Source organism: Phodopus roborovskii, unplaced genomic scaffold (genome assembly GCF_943737965.1).
Source record: "Phodopus roborovskii unplaced genomic scaffold, PHOROB, whole genome shotgun sequence".
NCBI lineage: Eukaryota > Metazoa > Chordata > Mammalia > Rodentia > Cricetidae > Phodopus > Phodopus roborovskii.
In genome coordinates this window covers 8,570,492-8,597,174 of record NW_026126515.1, presented here as the reverse complement: position 1 = coordinate 8,597,174, position 26,683 = coordinate 8,570,492, and the positions used below count along the sequence as shown (strand labels likewise).

General features: G+C 40.9%; 1 protein-coding gene across 1 annotated transcript in view; it reads left to right on the top strand.

The window, feature by feature from the left end:
• Window positions 1-26,609, top strand: part of Sptlc2 (serine palmitoyltransferase long chain base subunit 2) — a 69,544-nt gene extending 42,935 nt beyond the window's left edge. Inside the window, exons 9-12 of the mRNA XM_051196112.1 lie at window positions 1,785-1,911; window positions 17,800-17,935; window positions 19,300-19,429; window positions 21,810-26,609. Of these exons, the coding sequence (XP_051052069.1) occupies window positions 1,785-1,911; window positions 17,800-17,935; window positions 19,300-19,429; window positions 21,810-21,929 (513 nt within the window). The 3' untranslated portion in view covers window positions 21,930-26,609. The remainder of the gene's footprint in view (window positions 1-1,784; window positions 1,912-17,799; window positions 17,936-19,299; window positions 19,430-21,809) is intronic.
• The last annotated feature ends 74 nt before the right edge of the window (window positions 26,610-26,683 follow it).

Sequence of the window (26,683 nt, the reverse complement as noted above, 5' to 3'; positions counted from 1 at the left end):
CTGTACATCCAGTTACCTCTGTGTTGTGTGACTTCCTGCGAAGACTAGGACACTGATGACAGAATAAAGACATTCTTCTAATAATTGATCGCCTTTAGAAAGACCTCCTTCCTTCCTCCCTCCCTCCCTTCCTCCGTTCCTTCCTCCCTTCCCTTCCCTTTTTTTTTTTTTTTTTTTTTTTTTTTTTGTTTTTGTTTTTGTTTTGTTTTGTTTTGTTTTTAGAGACAGGGTTCCTCTGTGTAGTGTAACAGCCCTAGCTGTCCTGGAACTCACTTTCTAAACCAAGCTGGCCCCAAACTTATAGAGATCCACCTGCCTCTGCCTCTGCCTCTCAAGTGCTGGGATTAAAGGTGTGTGCCACCACCCATCAGGAAGACCCACTTTTAGTTGCTTCTAATCAGGTTTGATAGATTTTATTATCAATTTTTACCTTTTTATTAATGAGGAGAACTTTGGAAGTTAACTGACTTTTTTAAAAAATAAAATATATTGCTATGAATTAAAGGATAATAAATCATATAGTGTCATTTCTGAATTGATACAACACATTTGTGCTTCGATGTACAATTTTGAGAGTTTTAGAAGCAACAGCCTACTTCACAGTTTGTATTTTGTGTCTTCTTACTGTTTTTGGCACGGATGCTGCTGCTTACCCCACTTAAGACATAGTCTCACTTGTAGCTAGCTTTAGACGCGCAGTCCTCCTGCCTCGTCCAGAAAGTAGAGTTATAGGCATGGACCATCACACCCAATAGTACACCAGATTCTTATTGTCTAGATTTTATTTTGGAAGATTTAATCTGGGTGGTGGTGGTGGTGCATGACTTTAATCCCAGCACTTCAGAGGCTGAAGCAGATGGATCTTTGAATTTGAGGCCAACTTGATCTACAGATTGATGAGTTCCAAGACCATCAGGACTACACAGAGAAGCCCTGTCTTGAAAAAGACAAAACAACAACAACTCAGAAATGATTTCAGTGAGGATCTAGAGAATTGGCTAGCGGCTAAGAGCTCCTGTTGCTCTTAGAGAAGATCTGAATTCAGTTCCTAGCACCCACATGTCGGTTTCCAGCTATCTATAACTCCAGTTCCAGAGTGTATAGGGATCACACACACAGACTTGGTAGATATACACAAGTGCAGGCAAAAAAACTCATGTACATAAAATAAGTCTTTTAAAAAATTAAAGATTTTTTAATTTAAAAAATTAAAGATTTAAATGATATTAAAAGGTACAGGAAAATAATCAAAGCCGATATAAAATCAGTTGTTATTTTTATAATCATAAGGATGATTAAAATTTATTTTACTCAGTGATAGTATTTTAATGACTTAATGAATCTCTGCCAATTTATGTATCAATTTATGAATCTTTCTGAAGAATATTGGGAGGGGTAGACTGCTACAGATTGAATTCAGGGATCTCACACCTGCCAAGTGTTTGCTACATCACTGAGTGATAACACTTCCAGGCCAGGAAAACTGTTACTTAGGATGTATGGGTGGCTGTGTATGTATAGGGTGGAACACAAGTGACATGTAGTTAAGCACTTTTCTTAGTTCATCTCTGTATACCAAACTGTAATATCAAATGATTTGTTCTTCAAATTCAGAGTGACCCTTTCTAAATGAATTTGAAAACCAAAGCAAAACCAAAGACTTTGCTGTTTCTGACATCCTTGTTGGGCAGCTGTGATCCATGATGGTGTTGGTTGACCTTGAGGCTCTGTATAGCACCTGGAAGGAAGGAACTGCCTCTAAATATCTGCCTCTGCTTCCGCAGGAGCTGATAGACTACCTGCGCACACATTCTCACAGTGCTGTGTATGCCACGTCAATGTCACCACCTGTGATGGAGCAGATCATCACCTCCATGAAGTGCATCATGGGGCAGGATGGCACCAGCCTTGGTAGGTCCTTTTCAGGAAGCATTTCCTTGGCTTAGTAAAAACTTAGCAGCCAACTGTGATCTTTGGTTGAGGTTTCTCCTAAATTAGGAGTCAGATTTCCAGTGGGCCCACTGTGAGACATTGGTTTCCATAGATGCCACGTGTTAGATACATACTCTTTGAGAACAGGCTTCCTCCTGTGGAATTTTTTTTTGTTTTGTTTTGTTTTGTTTATTTTGAGACGGGGTCTATGTAGCCCTGGCTGACTTGAAACTCTACGTAAGCCTGGCTGGCCTTGAACTCACAGCCTCTGCCTCCTAAGTGCTAGGACTAAAGGTGTGCGCCACCACCACCTCTCCTGATTTTACTCATAAGACTTTGTTTGCTGTATTACTGTGCTTTTAATTTAGGGCATTTCCCTTCATGGTCTTTCTCAATCACATCATTTTACGTGGAAATGTAATTCACTACATAGTGATGTGTGTATCAGCAATAGTATGTTTCCATAGAAAATGTCCTTGATTTAAAACCTTTTTAAAGTTTCTAATTTAATGAACAATACATAATGAAGGTCATCTTAAATCAAATTTTTGTCATTGGTGGGATGTGCATTCAAAAGAGATGCAGTTACTTAAACATAACTGAAATGAACAATAAAAGATGTTGCCTTGTTTATTAATCTGTATCACCAGAGGGCAGTATTGTCCAGTTACTATGAAAGGGCAATAATTTGGTTTTGCTCTTTTTACTTTTTTGAAAGTCTTTTCAGGAATGGGACATTGTAACACAAGTCTGTAATCCTGGCACTTGGGAGCAGAGACAAAAGGATTAGTTATTCAAAGTCATCCTCAGCTATGTATCTTGAGCCTAGCTCATAATCAAAAACAAAGGAGATAACATTTAAAAAAAATTTTTTTAATTTATTCATTTTTATGTGCATTGGTATTTTGCCTGCATGTATGAAGATATCAGATCTTGGAGTTATAGACAGTGTGAGCTGCCATGTGGGTGCTGGGAATTGAACCCTAGGTCCTCTGGAAGAGCAGCCAGTGCTCTTAACCACTGAGCCAACTCTCCAGCCCCAATAACAAGCTTTTTCTACTAGCAGTATGACACGAACTTAATTTAACTTGTTCTCTTGCTACTTCTGAGGCATTGTGACTCTGACAGATTTCACCTGCTCAGCCCTGGGCTCTCCACTCTGTAATACATTGCACTATAGATGGGCTACAGCCTGCACTAGAAACAGTTAAATAGGATAGCTCGTTTTGACAAAGACTTTTCTGAAACCAAAACTGACTTTATATTTGTTCTCATCTGTAAGTGATCCTGTTTTCTCTATGGAGAGACTTTTGGAAATAGTGTAGACAGCTTTGGTTTTAGAATTTGCCTGTTCAAGAAGAAAGTTTAGTTTTGCCCACAGTATCTGGAAGAGTCTATGCCCCACAGCTTAGAAGATTCCAGTGCCAGAAAGACTGAAGTGGTTAGGGACTCGGGTCAGCTGTCTGCTTCTTCACTGACTGTTGGGAGGCTTGCCATGCTGGCTGTAGTAATTTGAAATTTTTAAGTTATTTAGCTGAATTAAAACCACTGTCATGAACCTTCCTTGCACACCATGAGAGTTGTGAGGTGGGTGTTCGTCTGAGGGGGTCTGAGGAGGAGGAGAAGGCTGTTAAGAGCATGAGTCATATTTCAACCCTTCCTCAGGAGACTCAGCACCTGTCTGCTTAAGTTGTTTAAAAGTGTTGTGCCATATTGTCGCCCTACTTGGCATGCCCTATGCCCATGAAGATGCAGGGGAACCTCAGTGCAAAGGCAGTCTTTACATCCGAAGGAAACGCCACACTAAGGCCTGTTGCACAAGTGGGAAGAGTTCATATTGTTAGTGTCGTTCGAAATCCATGCAGTGTTCTCAGCTTTGTAGGGCTTAAAGCAGTTAGACCGTTCTGTGGGTATTTAATAATAATTAAATGGTTTGCATGGTAGAGGAGTTTGGGATGAGTCAAGGACACAATATAATTTTTCCTGTTTTCAATAATATCATGTAGGTTCTGCTACCTGAAATTTTACATCCTATTATACTTGTAGAAATAGACAAGATTCCAAGAATGAGGACTGTGATTTGTGTTACATGAATGAATCATGTTGTGTTGAGTGTGAGGGTCTCATCACTTGTTTCCACTTTTACAGTATTAGAGTAGCATTTTTTGTTCCTTCTGTTGTTGGTGTTTAGGTTATCAGCTATTTTGAGCTGTTACTAGAACTACAGAGTGATCTTGCTTGTCTCCACTGTGTGTTTGTAAGGTTAATCTGGATACCTTGCAGTGAGTTGGCAGACATATTTAGAGGCTTCTAAATTCTTTCCTCAGCAAAACATACTAGCAAATGCCAGTGGTCCCAGTACTTGGAAAGCTAAGGCAAGAGGATTGCTGCAAGATTGAGGCCAGCCTGGTTAACTTAGTGAGTTCAAAGCCAGCCTGAGCTATGGAACAAGGCTGTATCAAAAACAAAACAACAGTGTTTAAAAAAAAAAAAAGTTATTTCCCCAGGACTTCAGTGTACTTATACTGTTACTGTACTTAATAAAGAACCAAGAATCCACCATAAGTTTATAAACAAACTCTGCATTTGTGTTTTTAAGTTTATGAAGATAACTAGCCAAAAGAGGGATTAGAAATAGTGATAGTGAGCTGGGTGGTGGTGGTGCGTACCTTTAACCCCAGCACTCAGGGGCAGAGGCAGGCAGCTTGCTGTGAGTTTGAGGCCAGCCTGGTCTACAGAGGGAGTTCCAGGACAGCCAATACTGTTCACAGAGAGACTCTGTCTCAGAAAGGGAAGGAGGGTAATATTATGCATATTGGTGGTGATTCACTGAGGAAACTATACTGGAAAGATGAAGGATTTTCCCAGACTCTACCGAGGATGATGGGAGAAGACAAAGAGATTTACCATTGTGGAATTTACAACCAGAAAAGCCAGATTTGTAACAAAACCATTACTGCTTACTGAGTGAGACTGTGGGGGCTGGGGAAGAGACGGTTTTTATTTGATAATACTCTGTACTGTTAAAGTTCCATGTTACTATGTGGGTATTACTTTTATAATAGAGCTTTAAAAGAATTCATTCAGCACAATAAATCCTGCTTGAAATGAAGTTCAAAGTGCTATTCAGAAAAGCTGCAGCTGGCCAGGGAGGATGAGCTGTCCTTCCCATATCCCCTTAAAACTGCTGGCATTTTTTTGTGAATGGAAATTGTACTGCCAGTGGCCTTCTTCCAATAGCAATATCAAGTTAGAACAGGCCGCTGGGCAGAAAAAGTGAGACCTAGGAAGTTCTGAAAAGTCCACCAGACATTTTAAAAGCTAATTTTTCCTTCGCACATTGCTGACCATATTCTGTGGTGGATTTTAGCTACAAGATCTTTTTATGAATCAAAATAAAATACACAGAAAAATCAACTAAGTGATTAAAAAAAATTTCAGAACTGCACTTGTATGTAAAATAATTTACAGTACTTTGCTTTTGTAATTAGATGCTACCAGAACAGCCAAATCAAAGATAAACTCCATACTTGTAACAGGTAGCTTTTACAAGGATTGCAGAAGTCACTTTATATGTAGAAAACTTACTGTTTGCACCCAGTTTCTTTCTCTATTTTTTTTTTTAAAGAACTATCTTTTTAAAAACTTTATTGAATCTTTGGGGGGTGTTTATTTTTATTTATTTATTTTATTTATTTTTGGTTTTTCAAGACAGTGTTTTTCTGTATTGCTTTGGTGTCTGTCCTGGAACTAGGTCTGTAGACCAGGCTGGCCTCGAACTCACAGAGATCCTCCTGCCTCTGCGCACGCGCGCCCCCCCCCCCAGCGCTGGGATTAAAGGCATGCGCCACCAACACCTAGCTTTTTATTTTTTAAAACAATTTATTTTACATACTAATCCTGGTTCCCCCCTCCCTCCCCTCCCATTTTCCTTCCCTCCCTCTCCCCCACCTTCCATTCCCCTCACTTAGCCCACCCCCCATCCACTCCTCAAAGTGGGTGAGGCCTCCCATGGGGAGTCAAAAAAGTCTGTTACATCACCACTTTGAGGCAGGACCAAATCACCCCCACCACTAGATTCAGCAAGGTATTCCACCTTAGGGAATGGGCTCCAAAATACCAGTTCATGCACTAGCTACTTCAGCAACACATATACTAAAAATTGGAATAATACAGAGAAGATCAGTGTGGCCCCTGCACTTAGTTTTTAAAGAACCTAGGTAAATCCCTTACTGGTATAGGAGAGCTTGGATAAGTTCAAGTTTAATTAAGATTAGGCGTGGCCTGTTTGAATTAAACCAGTAGTAAAAAGACTTGCTAATGAAGTGTTAGATGATCCAGGGAACTGTCAGCAACTAACTTAGGAGCAGACACTACCCGGTCTTTGAGAAGTATCAGTGTGATTCTGTAAGAACTGCATCCTGCTCAGAACTAACTGCATTTGACCTGCCCCCAACACTACCTCCAAGACCAGGAGTGTCTGCCTTCTGCTTTTTCCTTTCTTACTGTGTTTTAAAGGAGTTTGTTTAGAAACTCATCCAGATCAGTGCAGGAAAGGAGGTAATGAGCAGAGTTGCGGTGATTAGAAAATAAGGAAAAGGCAAAGTGCATTTTCTTGGCGGTTTTGTCCTTGCCTTAGAACATTTGAGCAGTTACTTCAGTGCTGAGCTCTAGGCCTGTGGTCAGCGTTTGTCAGGTACCTATCTACTCTGTGTTGGAGCTGAACAAGATATGCTCCAGGCCTTTGAAAACTGCCCTGTAGCACAGCAGGATAAGATTGCTGGAGGAACTAGTCTCAGAGTCAGAAACATTTTCTTCCTCACCTTCTTCTTTTCTTAATTCCCTCCCTCCCTCCCTCTAAACAACTCCTTCCACACTGCATCCCAGGGAAACCATAAGTACCTACAACTCAGTACAAGTTAGTTATGTGATGCAAACTCAGATCTAACATGCTTAATCAAATTTAAGTCTTGAGTTTTTTCCCTTGTGGAGCCTCTTGTAAATTACTATAAATGAAAGAAAAAATTCCTTTTGTAAATTAATTGCTTCATTGTCTAACACAAAAGGCCTTTTAACCAATGGCTTAAGCTTTTTAAAATCAGTGAGCATTAGGACCACTTTACAGGTGGGGAAACTTGAGCTCGTATGTGAGGCAGGTTCTTTCTGTATCTCGTTTCCTCAGTCCATCTGCTTCTACTTTTGATGATAGTGTTTTATTAAAGCAGGCTGTCCTATGGCCTATTTCTAATTTTCTTATTTTGTTCAGTTAATTTTCCACAAAACACTTGAATTTCCTAGTGAATGGTCAGCCTGACAAATGATAGCCACTGGAGCATTTGGCTGCCTGACTCTTTGTAACTCAGCAAGCTCTTTACTGCTCAGAAGCAGTTGAGACACTCCAGAGTTTTTGCAGGGATGTGGTCTGTATGTGCTCTCTTTTTTCAAAATCCAAATGCAAATAAAAGTTGTGGGTTTTTTGTTGTTGTTGTTGTTGTTGTTGTTGTTTTGTTTTTTCAACAAGAAGCTTGTTTTTATTTCTTGTTGCAGTTAGTTTGAAGCTGGCTATTAAGATGCCCACAGGCATCAGGCTGGAAGCCAGGCTTTGAACAGATGTACAGTTGGCCATTAAATGGAACATTATTCTTAGTAGAAAACCTAAGAAAGGCATTTAGGTTCCCTTGGGGTGGGAAAGGAACCCTGAACCAGAGGCTCCTCATTTGGAGATGTGGTTGCATGCTATGGTGAGTCTAAGCTCTTAAATTTTCAAGGATTAAAGTAGATAGATTTCCTTGATTCTATTTTACGTTTTTCGGTTGCTTTATTTTATAGTAGGATTTATTTTTAAAGATTTTCCTGTACAATTTTTGTGTTTATTTCAGGTGAGACATTACTCTTCTCGCCATTCTGGATTTGTGGCCTCTGTGGCTTAGACTATGGTGATCTCTAACTTTGCACACCACAACACGACTGGCATTGCTTCTTTACCCCAGAATTGTTTCTGAGGGTTTTGTCTAGAAGAGTTGGTCACAGCAGTCCGTCGATTTTGAGTCTGTTGCTGCACAACTACTTAATAAGTATAAGCCAGTAACAAGATAGAGGGGCCAGTTATCGTCTGACAGCTCCCCAACAAGAGCTGAGAATATACCAAAGGATTGGTTTTGTGTTAAGGTGCTTCCTGTGGACTTTTTGGTTATCTACATGTTTGATTTGTATATTTCTGTCACCTACTTTCACAGAGTAATGCAATGTTAAAGAAGAAAGCCTATCTATGATGCTTTTACTTTAAAAAAACGTTTTTTTGGTTTTTTTTCCCCTCCAGCCCAGGGTCTTACACATAGTAAGCCAGCCCTCTGCCCCTGAGCTTTCTCTCTCCCCACCCCCATAATGTTTCTTTAATATGGTAAGTAAAGCAGTTTTATTCAAGAGGGACCATAGGTACCAAGATTGCTAGCTACAATGAAATTTTGCACTACGTAAGAGCAATTGAGTTCAGTTCTGACTCCAGAATCTTTGCTGAAGGCAGGCAGGGCGGCAATAAGATACCATCTTCAGATTTTCTCTCATACAATTTGCAGGATTGTCTCAATCAATCTGGATTCCTCAAAGACAGGGGAATCTAATGTATGACTTGGTCAGGAAAGTCTTGGAAGAGTTTGACGTCAATGCAAGGAGAGAGTCTTCATCATTGTCTGAGGAACCTCACAGAAGTAAACTCTTAGAACTTAAATCAGAGGCATCTAAACATGGTAGTGCCTGACCTTGTTCATATTCAGGAAAGCATAAAAACCAGTACTAGAGCATCCCCTGTACCTCCAATGTGAGCCTGGCTTTAGCATCGTTGCTGTGGAGTCTGTTAAAAATAAGGTTTCTAAACCAAGTGCATGCCTGTAATCACAGGAGGATTGGAAATTCAAGGCTGGCCTGAACTAGGTGGCATCCCATCTCCTCATCCGCCACAAAAAGGAATCTAGTGTATTCTATTCAAACCACTGATAATTATTGACACCAGGCTCCTAGTGTTTTAAAGAACACCTCAATCAGAAGGCAAACTAGCATTTTGTTATTTATTTAGATTTTAAAGCTTGTTTACATCAGAGAGAACCAAAACTAAATCTACCTGTTGCTGTAAACAAGAAGAAGATACTAGAAGCCAAGAAGTGAGATGTTTGATAAGCTGCCGCTTTTCATCATTTTCAGACACCTAACTGCTTAGGACCCTGGCACACTGACACCAGGGGTGGGGAGTTAGAAATCAGCTAGGGGAGGGGAGAATTGAGGCTTCCGACTCGAGGTCAGAATTGGGGGTGTTGCTTGGAATTTATTTTTTGTTCCCCCTCCCCCCATTTTGACAACTCATATTTTTGTAGCTTGTTAATTCAAAATCCCAAAGTCTTTAGTAAATAATATACAAATAGCCTTAGCCAATAAATGTTTCCTTAATGTTCATTATTTATCAGTTTGTAAATTAACTTACTGCTTTGCTGTCTGATTCTGAAATTACTGTTTTAAAACCAAGCAGGCCTTTTCCAGTAATTGCCCTTATTTGCTGCTCTTTGGATCTGGAGGTGGATACCCAACCATACTGTACATTAGAATTCCTCATCCCTTTGGTTCTGTCTAAAGTAGCTGTGATATCTATGTTCCAGCTCCGTCAGGGGATAGAATAGCCTTTAGACAAATTATGACTGTCTGTCCTGGACTAGGGATGTAACTGAGTGATAGAATGCTTGTCTGACATGCTAGCTAAAAATTCTGAGTCAAAGGGAGAGGAGGGGAGGGGAGGGGGACTCAATCCTGAATGAGTTGGCACCCTTTAAAATTTTGTTCTTTATTTTTTCAAAAGCTCTTGGCTTCTTTTCTTCCTTTTGTTCAAGGCCCTGTGTTACTGACTGTGTATTAGCAACCATTCTGCTAAACTTTTGATTATATTGAATCAACAACGTTAAGCCCTTGCCCCTGCTGCTTGTTGCACATCCTGTGGCAGTCCTCAGGAAATCCTATTTTTTGGCATTGAAACGAATTAAAGGATTAAGCCGCTACAAGGGAGGGGGTGATAAACGCTGCTTGTGGGAGGAATTTACTGGCCTGTGCTCATTCTTACAAGGAGATAGAAAGCCAAGGGGCTCCTTTGGAACTGGCTCCCAGGGCATGGAGAGGCAGGTCTGGCTGCTTTGATGTCCTTTAGTCTGGCAGTGGCCCTAACTGGGCACTTTGAAGCTTGGTTGCCAGTCTAGCAAAATAGGGGCTCAGAGTTTGATGAACCTGGTTCCCACTCCTTTACTCCAGCATTAACAAAACTGCTCACTCTTGTTTTCTGGAAGCCTTTACAGATATCCCCTTTATATGATGCTTCACCAAGGCATACAATATCTTAGTTTATTAGAAGCCTGTTGAAGGTGCATTTGTCTCCTTTTCTTAAGTGACTAACAAAGTGTTTTGTTTTGTTTTCCTGGTGCCATTTATAAGAATTTAAGGGAAATGTTACAGTTTATCTTGTATTTTAGTTAATATTTCTTTTGGTTTTGTCTTTCATAGGGTTTTGACATAAGAGTTTCCATCTTTTACTGAGTTAGTTAGAAAACCAGCAGAACAGATTTCAGTTACCAATACAATTTGGTTTTTTTAAAGCCTCATTCAATTTTTTTCCCTTTCCGTGTTCTATCCTCACCTACCCCTTCTCCACTCCAGTTGCTGCTTTACAGTATTTTTAGATGTGCTGATGTGAATTTCAGTCTGAGTTGTGTTCACTGTCTTGCTTTCCCAACACTTACTCCCTTCCTAGACACTAATGGGGCTCTTTGTGCACCTTGTGTGGGTACTTTTGCAGTGTGTAGAATCTGCTGACCCAGAAGGTTTGTGAGGTTTTATACCTGTTCTATACAGTTCATAGCTAAAGTAGCATCTAAATATGAAAAATATGGAATAGAAGTTCCTTAAAGTTGAGTCTCTATATATTTCTGGTGACATGGAAGTGAACGTCAGCCTGATAACGAGATTCATAAGATGGGTAGTACTTATACAAACAAACATCAAATGTTTGCCATTACTACAGAAGTGATTTTAGTGGGTTTTTTGTTGTTGGGGGGGTTGTTTGTTTTGTTTTTGCCTGTTTTCAAGTTTTTGTTGTTGTTAGGTTTGCCTTCAGTTTTTAACATACCCTCTCTCACACACATATTCTTGTAGGAATGTAATCAGAGTATGGCCACATATTTGTTTTTGTTGTTCTAGATTTTGCCACAATTAGTGTGTGTGTGTTGTTGTTGTTGTGTTGTGTTGTGTTTGTTCATAAGCAACATGTACCTTTCAGTGTTTCCTTCCTATCAATACCTCATCAATGATAGGGTCTCATCCTTAGATGTCTAAAGAGTTGGGGTATGTGTTTGTTTGTTGGCACAGGATCTCTACACAGCCCTGGCTGTCCTGGAACTAGCTATGAGGACAGGGCTGGGCCTCAACTCTCAGAGATCCTCCTGCTTCTGCCTCTGGAGTGCTTACATTTAAAGGAATGTGCCACCATGCATGATTTGAAAATCAGTGTTTTGTTTGTTTTGTTGTGGTTGATCAAGGATGAAAGGAGTACTTGGCTCATTTTCTATTGGATATGGATAGAGTTTTTGTTTGTGGTATATTTTTGGAGGGGGTGTTGGTCTTGGTTTAAAGATAAGAGCTTGTTATGTATCCCAGGTTCACTTTGAATTTAACTATGTATGAGTATGCCTCAGTCTCCTGAGTACTAGAATTACAGATTTGTTCTGCACGCCCAGTGGAACAGAGTTTTCTTACCACTTCTTTGTAATCAAAAACCATTTAAATGAGCTTTAAGATTTAGTATTATTTCTGATAAGTGTTTGATTTTCAAATGGGTATGATGGAACTTGGGGGTATTTGCAAGGGGAAGCAGAAAGGAGGTGATAAGAAAACTGTGTGTGTCAATAAGTGTGACAATGTGAGTCAACCCATAGGACCCACATGGTGGAAAGAGAAGCAACTCTCACTGGCAAACAACTCTTTACAAACTTGTAAAACAACCAACAAGGAACAATAATGGGTTACTATATCTCTCTATGCAATAATGGGAATGAAACCAAGGCATAATAAACAAGCCAGGCCTCTACTGGGTAATGTCAGAGGCCCTGTGCACATGCAATGCAGAAACAGTGCTAAACACTTCTTTCAGCATCATGACATGTTTAAATCCCTGTGGCTATGACAGTTTATCCTTATATGTCATTTCAAGTCTTATTGCTACATGAATGTGAACATACAAAGAATATTTCAAAATCGGAGCTTTAATTAGAACATAAGAAACCACCTTCATATTTGCACAAATAAACACAAATTTTACACCTTTAAGGGGTTCATTATTTTGTTAATCTTTTATTGTCATTAATTAGAAAAATCCAAATTTTAGCTAGTTTTCTGTATTGTTGGGTTGAACCCAGAGCCTGTGCATCCTGTGTAAATTTTGTTTATATCCTAGCCCCTAGAATCCTGGCTATTATAAATATACAAGATAAGTGGTAGAAAGGTTAGACAGCACAAAGTGTACCAACATGCACATCAGGATAGTGAATGATCCTGATGCCCAACAAAAACATTCTGTAGCCCAGGCTAGCCTTAAATTCATGGCAGTCCTCTGCCTCCCAAGTGCTAAAATTAGGATCATGGTATACCATGACATGCTGACTTGGGATTTATTGTGTGTATTTGTGTGTAAAAGGGAAAATATGCATGCATGTGTTCATGCAGCTGTGTACTTTTGTGCTTAAGGAGCTCAGAAGTTGTGTCTGCTGTCTTCCTCAGTAGTTTCTGCCCTTTTCTTGCTGCTATTCTTGTTAATTGTGTGTTTCTATGGAAGTACAGGTGTCAGGCCTTGCCTTCTACCTTGTTTCAGACAGGGTCTCCCGCTGTGTGTGCCTGATTACCTGCTTGTGAGCTTTTAGGGACTCTCCTGGCTCTGCTTCTCACTGTAGGAGTGCTGGGGTGAAGATATGTACTACCCCAGGTGCTCATGCTTGTGCAGCAAGCTCTTTACCCACTGATCCATCTCAGTAGCCTCCCCCACTTCTTTCCAATGGCACTATGAATTGAACTCAAGGTCTCACACATGCTAAACAAGTGCTCTACCACTGAGCTACATTCCTGGTTCTCCATCTTGTTTTTTGAGACATGGTGTCTCTCATTGAATCTTACCAGTTCAACTAGACTACCAAGCCAGAAAGCTCCAAGGATAGGATTATTCTGTTTTTGCCCCCTTAGCATTAGCATTGGGGTTATAGGCTTGTGAACCCCTTAATGGTGTGGAATTTGTGTTTATTTGTGCCATGGTACTGGTGATAGATACTTCATGCTTGCACAGAAAGCACTGTGTACCAAGTTAGCTGTTTCTCCATTTCTTGGCCCTTGGATTTTAAAGATACATTAACACAGTTATCTTTCTGTTCCAGACAGCAGGTCCCAGCCCATCTTGGTATTGGTAATGAGTAGTCTTCAGAATAGCAGGTCGTCTGCTTGCCATCCTGAATATTCACATTTGTAAAGGCAATTGTCTTATTAGAGAGAGGGGGAGAGACAGAGTCAAAATGGTTGCACTCAGCAGTAGACAGGTAGCAAAATTGAGAGTAAAATCCATGAATTTGGCTTATAAATTGTTAGAGTGACAGGCAAGTGAAATAAATAAGTATGCATTTAAAGTTGGCTGTGATTGTATGTTACACAGTCAGATTGTGCCAAAGAGCTACAAAATGGCTCATATGCTAAAGGTGCCTTTGTCCAAGGCTATTGATCTGAGTTCAGCCCCCAAGACCTACACTTTGACCTTGCTTTGAAGAGATAATTTTGGAAACTGACTTCCTGAGTAAATGAAGTCAGGAATCTCAGCAATTCTCACTGTTAGAGGATAACACTTGCACAAGGAAAGAATGCCCTTTTTGCCTGCCCTTTACTTAGTAAGTTCAGGACTGTCAAGTCATGGACACCTTGCCTGGGTGACCCTACTCAGCTTTTACCATTTTAATACAGCAGTTAAACAGTTGAATTCTGGTATTCCTGAGACATTATTATATTGACCATATTTGATATTTAGATTGCAGAGCCCATTTATCCTAGAGAGCATAGTCTTCTACAAAAACTGTTTAGGAGAACTTTTGTTATTCTTAGATTGTATGTTCACCTAGAGTTTTGTTTTAATCTGTTAAATCCCCAGTTGACCTTTTCATTGAACACAAAGACTTTTCTGTGCCTTAGTATAGAAGTGTCATTGAACTTCTCTTTGCTGAATAGTTTTGTAATCTACTGCACCCACATCTTTTCAGTTGTCCTGTTCCATCAGTCTCCTAAAAGGCAGTCAGAACCATCTTTCTATTAAGCTACTAATTCTTTATGCTAGCTTTCCTTAGGCTTCTCTCCCTTAGCAGAATTTGCAGAAGAAACACATGGTAGTAAAATATCTGGGGAAGATGTCATGGGAATGGAAGTAGACAGATGGACAGATAGAAAATAAATACTTTTATAATCAGTATCATCTAATCTGTGTCACAATTGTTTAGAAAGAGAAAAGGGGAAGAAAGGAAGGGCTGGTCCCTGTATGTTTTCATTTCCTGTCTTAGGACAAAAGCTTTAAGTCTCAAGTGCTGTTTTTATAACACTTCCCCTCCCCTGTCTTACAAATTCTTGGAACACCCAATGCCAAAAAACTTCAGTTGTCAGCCCCCCCCCCCAGCAACAAAGGCTGAGTGCCAAGCCCACCCCGTAACAGACACTCAAGACACTTCTGTTTTGTTTGTTTGCAATTTATAAAAGAAAATTACTGAATAATAGCTGGCTATGATTACGATTGTGAATAGAGAGATCAGAGTATTAGCCTCAAATCTAGCTTCAGGTGATTTACCAAGTATTTGGCTGTTATTATAGCAGTGACATTTCATGTAGTAAAGTGCACAGATTTTAGGTGATGTTGTTTAATTTGATGACACATTTTATTATATAGGAGGGATTCTTCTGGCAGGTTCTTATGCATGTGCAGATCTGCTCTTGCTCAGTAGAATCCCAAATCAGGTCCCAAAGGATACACTTTACACCTCCTTCCATTCCTATGTACTGCCCAACAAAGTCCTAGACTCTGGCCTCTCCAGTTCTGATTTCAGCTGATAGGACTGGGTCCACCTTCTCTGTGTAGCATGCTGGAACTTAACTCTAAGTAGCATGGGGCACTTGAAGGCTCACCCTGCTTCCTGTCTCAGAAGCACACTTCCAACTCTTCTGTTGCCCCGTGTCTGAAAATCATTGTGTTCTGTACTTTGTCCAGCTTTCCGCTGTTCACAGTAGGAAGATAAATTTTGTTCCAGTGTAAGGCAATGCTGGAAGAGGAAATCTCCTCTGAAAGTGGAGGATGAGGCTGGGATATAGTTCAGTTGGTCGAATGCCTGCCTTGCAGTCACAAAGCCCTTGGTTGACCCTCAGCACTGCACTAAATCAGGCATGGCAGCACGTAGCTCTAAACCCAGAGATGGAAGAAGAAAACTCACTTTCCGATTCCTGGAATATACGTGTGCTAGTTTGAGGGAAACTGACCCTCAAGGGCCTATGCGTGCATACTTAGTCCCCATTTGGTGACCTGTTTAAGAAGGACTAGCAGGTGTAACCTTGTTAGAAGAAGTGTGTCACTGGGGGTGGGCTTTGTTTCAAAAGCCCATGCCATGCCCAGTGGCTTTCTTCCTGCAGCCTATGAATCAGGTTGTAAAGTGCTCAACTACTGTTCTAAGAGCATGCCTGCATGCCTGCCACCCACCACACTCCCTGCCATGGTGATGAACTGTAAGCAAGCCCCCAATTAAATACTTCATTTAGCCAGGTGGGATGATATGCCTTTAGCCTCAGTAATTTTAAGGCAGAGGCAAGTGGATCTCCTTGAATTTGAGGCCAGCCTGATCTACATAGTGAGTTCTAAGACAGCCAGGGCTTTGTAGAGAGACTGTAGGCATAGTTTTCTGTTCCTCCAGCCAGTTCCCAAATAACCACACAGAGACTTATTATTAATTATAAATGCTCAAGTGATTGCTTAAGTTGTTACTAACTAGTTCTTACAACTGAAAGACCTACTTTCTTATCTGTGCTCTACCTTGTGGCCCAGTACCTTTCTTCAGCACAGCATGCTAATCTTGTTCCTCCTTCGTCTCCTGCGACTCCATCTTCTTCATCCCAGCACTCTCCTTGTCCAGAAGTCTCACCTAACCTCTCCTAGCTATTGGCTATTTAGCTCTTTATTAAAACAATGAGAGTAACACATCTTCACGGTGTACAGAAAGATTATTCCACCATGGAGATCCTGTCTCAAAATATCAGGGTAACCTTGGTCATAGTATGTCTTTATAGCAATAAAAACTCCAAGACAACATGAGAGCCTGTCTTATGGGAGAAGGGGAGACAATACAACAGTCAATCAGTAGAAGTTTTTTAAAGGTAGAATAGAAATCTTTTTATATTGAGATTTTTAAAAGTGAATTTATTTTTATTTTAATGATGTTTTGCGTGTATGTATGTCTGTGTGAGGATGTTGTAAGTTGCCATGTGGGTGCAGGGAAAAGCAGTCATTGCTTTTAACTATGAGTCATCTCTCCAGCCCCATATTGAGATGTTTATGCTGAGGTAAATTAAGATGTATAATTCTTAGTATTCATATATCATGTATTCTTAGTATTCATGTATTCATCTAATGTATTCATCAGTTCTCAGAACACCATACATACATGCATGCATACATACATACCACACTTAATATTAGCTCTTGTTCTTTGTAAGGCACTTGCATAACTTAACTAGTGTTCCTTAGTGTTCAGGGTGATCAGTCCAATCTAAAGTTCAGTGTTTTTCTCTGATCTACTTGAAAATATTATATATAAAGAATATTAATTTGGGGCTGTGTTTATTCATCTTATCTATAGTTTCCTATGAATGGTGGGTATGTCACTGTTCTAACTCAAGTTATCTGTGTGTTTGATTGGTTGATAAACTTATAAAACTGTGTCATTTGAACTTTTTTTAAAATACAAATTCACACCAGATAGTGGTGGTGCACACTTTTAATCCCAGCACTCAGGAGGCAGAGGCAGGCAGATCTGTGAGTTCAAGGTCAGCCTGGTCTACAGAGTGAGTTACAGGACAGCCAAGGCTATGTAGAGAAACCTTTCTTGAAAACAAAACAAAAAACCTGTTGTCGGGCTGAGGCTATGGCAGGCTTGGTGGTAGGTAGAGTGCTTGCTTAGTGTGCATGAGATCCTAAGTTTGATCCCCAACACCAAGATAAAATGAAATTTGTTATCAACAGCTAGAAAGACAAGTAGCAGGATGCAGAGCAAGGCATATTTATGTTTTTATTTTATGTGTATTGGTGTTTTGCCTACATGTATGTCTGTGCAAGGGTGTCAGATCACTTGGATCACAGAGAGTTGTGAGCTGCCATGTGGGCCCTGGGAATTGAACTCAGGTCCTCTGAGCAAGGCATATTTTTCTTTATGTTCCAATAGGTTATTGTGCAAAACTATTTTATGTTAGAAGATAAGAGTGTGGTAGCGCATGCCTGTAATCCCAGCATATGTGAATTCCAAGAGTTAAAGACATCCTGGACTACACAAATGAAAATGAGAATAAAAGGCCTGGTCAGGTTGTGTGGTGGTGGTGCTTGCCTTTAATCCCCGCATTTGGGAGGTAATGGCAGGTGGATGTCTCTGTTACACAGAGAAACCCTGTCTGGAAAAACAAAAAGCGAAACAAATAAAAGACCTGGTTAGATAAAAAGGAGACAGGAAAAATGACTATCTTTTTCTTCTATTCTTTAGTATTTTTTTTTTTTTTTTTTTTTTTTTTAAGGCAAAGAATGTGTACAACAGTTGGCTGAGAACACCAGGTATTTCAGGAGACGCCTGAAGGAAATGGGATTCATCATCTATGGCAATGAAGACTCCCCGGTGGTGCCTTTGATGCTCTACATGCCAGCCAAAATTGGGTACATTTTGTGGAAGGTCACAAATTGCTCTGTCATTAAACAAAAGGATATGTTGGGGCTGGAGCAGGGAAGAAGTTGGCATTCCTGTATAGCCTGGCTGGCTAGGAATCACTGTATATAAATCAAACTTCCTCACCACATTGGCCAGCCTCTACCTCCCAGTGCTGGGATTAGAGGTGTGCACCACCATATTTGCCCTGGAAGTCTTATTTCCAAATATTGTAAAACACAAAGCATAATTTTGTAAACAAAAGCAAGTTAGAATTCATTATTTATTGGGGATTCAGATGTGGAGTAAGGGTACAAGACAGTGGTCAATTATTATTGCACAAGAGTTGTGGAGTTTGGGTAACCTGCTGGCTATGGAGCCTCAGAGCAGCCTGTACTCCAGGCAGCTTTAGTCCCAAGTAGGTTCTTAAAAGGGGGGGGGGGGAATATAAGGAGGCTGGAGAGATGGCTCAGTGATTAAGAGCACTGGCTGCTCTTCCAGAGGTCCTGAGTTCAATTCCCAGCAATCACATGGCAGCTCTAAACCATTTGTAATGAGATATCTCTCCCTCTTCTGGCATATAGACATACATGCAAACAGAACACTTTATACATAATAAATAAATAAATAAACCTTAAAGAAGGAAGGAAGGAAGGAAGGAAGAAAGGAAGAAAGGAAGAAAAAGAAATTCCTGGTTTAGATGGCCAATTCCAGTCAGCCACTCTGGCAGCAACAGAGATGTCCCTGTTAACAGCAGGTTCTCTGTCCTCATAGTCTCAAAGCTCATTGTTTTGAGAACTGAATTTTTTTAACACTGATTTATTTTGGATTCTTAACCACAGTTAGGTTTCAGGGACAGGCTATCATCTAAAGCAAACGTTTATGGCAATTGCTCCTTGCCAGTTACATTCTTCCACCTTTGTGAAGGAATAACTATCAAAGGACTGAAAAAACAGAATTTTTAGAACTGTCTGTTTTAAGTGTTTGTGCTTATGTCATCAAAAATCAGACCAGCAGTCAGGTGGTGATGGTGTATATACCGTTAATCCCAGCACTCAAGCGGCAGAGGCAGTCGAATCTCTATGAGTTTGAGGTCAGCCTCGTCAAAAGAGTAACCCTGCTTAGGGAGGTGGGGCAGGAGGTCGGTAATGAGGCCAACAAGAACTTGTACTGGCTGCTATTTACACTTCTTAGTTTCTTGTTATTGTTTTGGTTTTTGAGGCAGAATTTCTCTGTGTAGCCTAGGCTGTTCTAGAACTAGTTCTGTAGACCAGGCTGCCCTGGAACTTAGAGCCTCTCACCTCTGCCTATTAAAGGTGTGAGCCACCATGCCTAGCTACATTTCTTGATTTCATTTTCTGTTTTTCTTTTATAGCGCCTTTGGGCGGGAGATGCTGAAACGAAACATTGGTGTGGTTGTGGTGGGATTTCCTGCTACCCCAATCATTGAGTCCAGAGCCAGATTTTGCCTGTCAGCAGCTCATACCAAAGAAATACTTGATACGGTAAGTACCTTGCAGTCATTATGGTACCTTACTAAAAGGGGCTGTGTATCAGATTGTTAATCACTTCATGTTCTTGGGCACCTAAGATTTTGTTTTGCTTTGGTTTGGTTTTGGTTTTTGAGACAAGATTTCTCTGTAGTTTTGGAGCCTTTCCTCAAATTCACTCTGTAGACAAGACTGGCCTCAAACTCACAGAGTTCCACCTGCCTCTGCCTCCCCAGTGCTGGGATTAAAGGTGTGCATCACCGCTGCCTGGCTTAAAGTTGGCCAATGTTTGGCCAATGGCTCAGGCACAGTAACTAGTTCTCACATTTAAATTAACCCATTTCTTTTTATTTGTGTATCACCATAAGGCTGTGACTTACCGGTAATGCTCAGACAGCTTTCTCCTTTGGTGGCTACATGGTGTCTCCTTTGTCTCTGCTTTCTTTCTCTATCTGTTTGGATTTCCCGCCTAGCTATATTCTGCCTTATTATAGGCTAAGATAGCTTCATCAACCAATAAAAGCAACACATATTTGCAGTGTACAGAAGGGCATCCCACCCACATCAAATGCCGAAGCAGATTCTGTTGCCAACTATGTGTTGATTACTGGAGAGGTCAATTCTTTCAGAAGACCCACTCAAAGAGCTCACTGGACTTTGCCATCTACTTTGTCTTGAAAGCATGAAATGCTTTTAATGTTTTTGAGACAGTGTCTTACATGTAGCCCTGTCTGGCTTTGAGCCTGTTTTCCGCTGTGTCTCCAAGAATAGGAATTCTAGGAATGAGCCACCACACCTGACTAAAGCTTTTTAGTCATTTTATCTTGTTTGTTTCATAGAATTAAATACTAAAAATAAACATAGTGAGTGTTAATTGGGAAATAGAGGCCAGCCTTGTCTACAAAGCCAGTACCAAGACAGTCAGGGCTACACAGTCTATAAAAAAAAAAAAGAAGAAGGAAACTGTACAATCAGTAAAGTAGGAGGAGGAGAAGGAAACTGTACAATCAGTGAAGAAGAAGAAAGAGAAGAAGGAGGAGGAGGAAGAAGGAAACTGTACAGTCAGTAAAAGAAGAAAAAGAAACTGTACAATCAGTAAAGTTGTACCATGATAAAGTCATCTTTCCACATAATGGGAAGAATAATGGCATCTGCTGTGGGAGGGCAGCCTGCTTACTCAGCCTGTATTGGATGTATTTTTCTCTTAGAAGCTCATCTCGTGCCTTGAGCTTGAGATCACTGTAATTATTTGCTAACAAACGGTGCCATATAATGGTTCTTTGCTCCTAATCTAACCAAACAACCTCATTTAAGGGCCAGCAGTTTCTATTACAAATTTGTTTTTTATGTAGACAAAACTTGTCTGGGGCTGTGAGTGGTGGCATATGCCCATAGTCCTGGATGCCCAGAAGGGTTACTTGAGCTCAGGAGCTGGAGATCAGCTTGGGAAGTTTATTGACATTCCACATCACATAAATAACAAACAAACATAGTCAAAAACTTTGTGTGAAATACTAGATATGGGAACAAAACTCTTTTATCGCCTTGGGCACTGTGAGTTTGTTTCTGCTCACTTCCTGTTTCTAACCACTTTCCTCTTTACACTGATGAAAAAAATATTAGGTGCTCCTAGAGTCAGGGCTCATAAATATCCTTTCCTCTGTGTTCTAAGTCGTGTACACCTTTGTTTTAAATGTATAAATCCTCTTTCATGAAATAAATGAATGGCTAATGGTTTCTCCCATCTGAAGTTCAGGGTGGTTAACTGTCTGTATGGAGTTTTCAGTTAAGCCTGACCTCAGAGGTTCCAGTGTTATGATAGCACAGTGAAGTTCAGCTCTTACTGTTTATATTTTTCACATATTGGAATAAAGAACAGGCAAACTCACCTTTATGCTGGTAAACAGTTCTAAAATGCACATTTTCTTTTACAATATTTTTTATAATTTTAATTATTGTGCTTTTGAGTATGGGTGTGGGTTCAGACAGGCCATGACTTGCATAGGGAGGCCAAAGTGCAAGTTATGTAGGGATTGATCTCAGGTCGTGAGGCTTTGTGGAAAGTGCCTTTCCCTGCTGAGCTACTTACTGACCCAAGGTGTGCATTTTCATACAGAGTTATAGATCTAACCCTGACAGGCAGCCTCTTCCCTTTCCTCCTGAGCCCATTGCACAGAAGAGAAATGCAGCCTTTTTGTGCATGCTTACATGCTCTGGGCCTGTCTTGATGACCAGGCCTGAGCTCTTGTTCAGGTGCTACTCTACAGTCTTTCCTACAGACCTGAATTACTGAGTCCCAGCAAGATGACCTTGCCAATGTCGTTTCGGCCCAGCAAAGTGTTGGGCATGGTTGCATCCTGCTCGTCCTGGCTGACTGCTGTTTTGTGTATTTTAGGCTTTAAAAGAGATAGATGAAGTTGGGGACCTACTGCAGCTGAAGTACTCACGCCGTCGGCTGGTGCCTCTGTTGGACAGGCCCTTCGATGAGACTACCTATGAGGAGACAGAAGACTGAGCCTTTTTGGTGCTCCCTAGAGGAGGGAACTCCCTCTCAGGACAGTGTGTGGCCTTTCTGAGCCAGTTCCAGAACCACACTTCAGTGACCACCTCATGTGAAAGACATTTCTGAAGCTACTGAAGGTGGCCACCTCCACTCCAAATGGCATTTTGTAAATAGTAAAAAACAAAAACTGCTTCACATTCTTCCATTGTTTGCTAAGTCTCACCTTTATATAATATATATATATATATAAATATAAATGATTACTTTGTCCATTAAAAAATGTTTTATTTTATAACTATTCTATTTGTGAAATCACGCTGACCCTTGCCTGTGGCTTACCACACAGGCATTCCCTACTCCAGCCACTTCCTGGGCTTGGATCCATCAAGACTTACCCTGGCCCTGGCTCTCCATCCTTGAGACTCACTGGCCCTCTCCTTAGGGAGCAAGTGCCTTCTGCTGACTTCCTGTCCTGGTCTCAGAGGTTGCGCCGAGCCCTCCCCCCTCCCCCCCAACCCTTATTTAACCAGTCAAGTTAATCAACCAAAGCATTGTATCTTTCGTCTTAAATGTTAACAATGCCAAGATGTTTATTATGTGACTCCCCCGGCCAAGGACCTCCCTAGACTGCTCTTACTCTTTGTTGTTGTTGTTGTTCTGATCACCTACTAACTTATTCATTATCGGCTATTTCTTCTTCCTATGCTCACAGACTGAAGATGTGTCCTGAGTTTGGGCTCTTCCCACAGTCTAACCCTAGTGCTTCCCACCTCCTGAGCTATGGCAGCCTCTGGCTGGTTCTGGGTCCAGATTAGGATTTGACTTGGTAAAGGAAAGTGTTGGTCAATCCTTTGCCCATGTTCCACTTCACCATTAGTGGTATAAGTTTTCCTTGTAGATGCTGACCCACTTGAACAGTGCTCTTCCAAATACCAGTTCTTCTACTTTTAAATGTCCTGAGACGATTTTAACCCAGCCTCTGGGGCTGGCTTCTCTCGTGCTTCCGTTGTATATTTTTTTTCCTTTGAGGAATTTCTGATCAAATACCTCTTTCCTAAACTGGAATAGCCTCTATTTGTCTGTCACCACTATGTCAGGGACTTCATCCAGAGCTTTGCACTGCTTGACCAAAGAACACATCTGAAGAACACCATCTAAATTACTTTTTTCTTTTGACCAAAGCTTAATTGAAGAGAACTTTTGGCTTTAGTGTCCTGAAAATGAATCTGTCTTTTAGTGGTGATCTAGTGTTATAGGGAAGGATTGAGAATAGAGTGGAAAGACCTGTATAAAAGTGTATTTCGTGTGTTGTTCTTTAAAAGTATTTTTATTGGTAAAGATGCCCCAACCAAATTCTCCTGTGGACCTCACTATCAGCTGCAGTGCATGGACTAGAAGACAGAAGCAATGTAGTTTGTGAAGTTCTGTTCTCGTGGCCTGGATCTAAGTCATCTTTGGTCCTCTTGACATCTGTTCAACCCTTAAGATGGTCTAAGTCATATGTGCCTTTTTTAAAGAATAGAAATGGAGCCAGGCAGTGGTGATGCACACCTTTAATCCCAGTACTAGGGAGGCAGAAGCAGGTGGAGCTCTGTGAGCTTGAGGACAGCCGGAGCTGCATAATGAAACCTGTCTCTAAAGAGAAAAAAAGAAAATGATAAATAAAATAACCACAGAAAGAGACAACTACATTTATTTATTTAAAAAAAAAAAAAAAAAAAAAAAGATTCCGTAAAACATCTTGCTCACTTTACCCCTGTAGAATCCCACTGGAATACCAAGTTTTGTTACTATTTAATGATGTAGACACAGGACTTACAAAAGTACCTAAGTGATGAACATGCCTTCTAGGCTTTCAGCTTACATAAAGTCACTTCAAACTAAAGTGTTATTGGTGGGCATTTTGTATACATACATACATACATATATATATGTATGTATGTGTATATATGTATGTATGTGTGTGTGTGTATATATATATATATATATACACACACACACACATCTCTTGATTGATGCAAAGTTTATTTCAGGCTAAATGTAATTAAGTTACAAGTTTATTTTGAAGAGACAAAACTCCTGTGATCTACTTCCTAGAGGACAAAATGATGTATGCACATCATATGTGACTGGTTACTTGTAACTCTGTAGTAGAAATCATGGGCATACCCATGTCATAGATCATTATCCAAATTTTGGGGCAATACAAGGGTATATTATTGAGTATGAGTAGAAGTCTGGATCTTAAAGAGACTCAAACATATATATGTCAGCCATCACCACCAAACCTGACTGCTGATTGGTCTGCAAGGCACAACTCATCCTAGCACTTTGCATTGTGCTTTTTATTATCATTGTCCTTATTCATTTCATGTTTGTTAGACTCACTTCACAGGTCACACCAGGCACCAGAACCTCATCAAAATCATGCACGAGACATGGCCCAAGGGGCAAGGCAGTGAGCATCTCCCCTCTATAGCATCCTGTCTAAGGCATCCAGCTCTCTTCAGTCCTTCATCGTGCTCTTCAACTCTTATGGTCCAGGCAGGGTTTCAAAATTGGCTTCTTCCTTGAGTCCTCCGGCCTCACTTCTGTCCCACACCCTCTTGTAGGTCAAAGGGTAGAGCATCTTCATAGCGATCGCCTCTGGTCCTTCACTCGTCCTCTCTCTGTCTTCTTGGTGATTGGAATTCTATGTCCAGAGAAGACATGCATGCTAGTGCAGGGTTTGGGGAGCTGTAGTGTAGACAGCCTGCTTCTTGCATGCACAACCATGCACTTCAGTGATTGGCTGGGCATCCATGTCTGAGTCTCCATGACTGTCTGGGTGTATACTATAATTTGCAAAAAAGCAGATTAACAGCTGATTTTCCGACTCTTTGGATAAAGGGAAAATGATATCTCTTACCGATTATATTTCCCAAATTGGTGAATCTGCCTAATTGTAGTATTTTTTACAAAACCCCCTAGAAAAGAATACCAACTTGTTCTCCTATGTAAGTGATTGCTATGGGTCAGATGTGGTGCATACCTGTAATCCCAATACTTAGGGGACAGAAGCAAGAGGAACTTCTAGAATTCTGGATTAACCTGGGCTACAGGGTAAGAGTCTCAAAAAAAGAAAAGAAAACAGTGGATTGCTAGACTGAATGCCAAGGACACTGTTGTAAGTAAGACATACCTGGGTGTTCCTGGCACTTTGCTTCAAGTGGGTTAGATAAATGGGAAGAATAGTTCTTTTTCTCTCTGATTGCCCTGTGCCTGTGATGACCGGGAGCTATGGGGTGTTTCTTACAGGTAAAATAACTTTAGCCTGGGGCTATGAAAGGAGAGGTTTGTGGACATCAAGATTATGCTTGGCAGTTTATCAAAGAGTCTATAGCCCCCACCCCCAGTTCCAGAACCTATGGATGAGCTGTACCTGTAAGCTCAGTGCCCAGCAGGCATCTTAATCCATTAAGCCGGTCAATCAAAATACCTTCCATGTGGAGCAAAGCATGTCCTTCTCCCCTCTGCTTTACCCACATGAAATGTGTGCTTGGGCTCCTAGCCAGCTGCTGTATCCAGCCAGATAGCCAACTCAGGGCTCAGAGAAAAGCTAGGGCCTGCCAGCAATCCCTTCCCTCGTCCTGCCTACAAAATGCTATTCTTCCTTTTGCAGTTTTCAGTGACTTCTGTTTCCAAGCAGCTTTTTTTTTTGCTGTATACTGGACTGTTTCTAGGAAGGAAACACAAGGAGCCAACTTAAGCCCTTAATGAAAATGACCATTTTCATCTTTGCTGAGTCTGAAGGTTGAACATTCACAGTTCACCCTTAGGAGCAGCTTTGGGGGTAGGGGAGCTGTGGGCAAGATTTTGTTTACTATGGTATGGCCTTAAATTGTTACTATTTCTGGTGTAATGGATTGTAATAAACTGACCCTGAAGAATGCCAAGGCTCTTACCCTGCACTTACTGTTTTTAATGTAGCGATACCTAAAGCTCTGGTTTTGGAGCAGTTGTGGGAAGCGGAATGAAAGGTGCCTGCAAAAGCAGTACCCGGATGTGCTGCTAAGTGTCTGAGCTCTTCCCTTGTGCAAGTGAACTCCAGCCAACCCAAGGTTTCTTGTGCAAATCCTGACTGTTTGGTGTTGGCCTTCCAATTGAGGTGGAGTAGTGACTTACCTTCCCCCTAACGTTGTATCGCAGGATTAGTTTGCCCAGTGGTTGGAGTTGAGACCTTCCTTATTGGGTCTTCCTTCACAGGGCACAGAAGCCTTTCCTGTGAGTTCAGCCTGCATGCCCTCAGTCTTGATCCCTCTCTGTACAAAGGCAGCTAACAATAAGGGATGGGGGGAAAGAGGAGAGCAGGTGTCTGTGGGAGAGCTGAATTAGGGTGGTCCTGTTGAGCCACGTTTCCCCACTGGCCTGTATACTGGAATGTGCATGGTGTACTGTGGTCTAACCCTTGCCATTGCTGCAATGTTCTTATCACCTGGGAATGTGGGATTCTTTTTTAGTTTTGGTAATGTCTTACAAATGTCACCCTTATGTAGCCTTCTGTCTTCTTGCCAGATGATGATTTTTTAAAATTTCATTTTATATCGGATGACTGTGAAGCTATACATAGTAGGTTGTGGAGGGTGTCAATTTTCAGAGTGCATGTTAAGAATTAAAGGGGACCTACTTGAGATGAATCATCCCACAAATATTGTTTTGCCCTAATAAAATATTCAGAAATAGACACCTACCTGCCTTCATTCATTCAGTCAATAAATCTTAGGTAT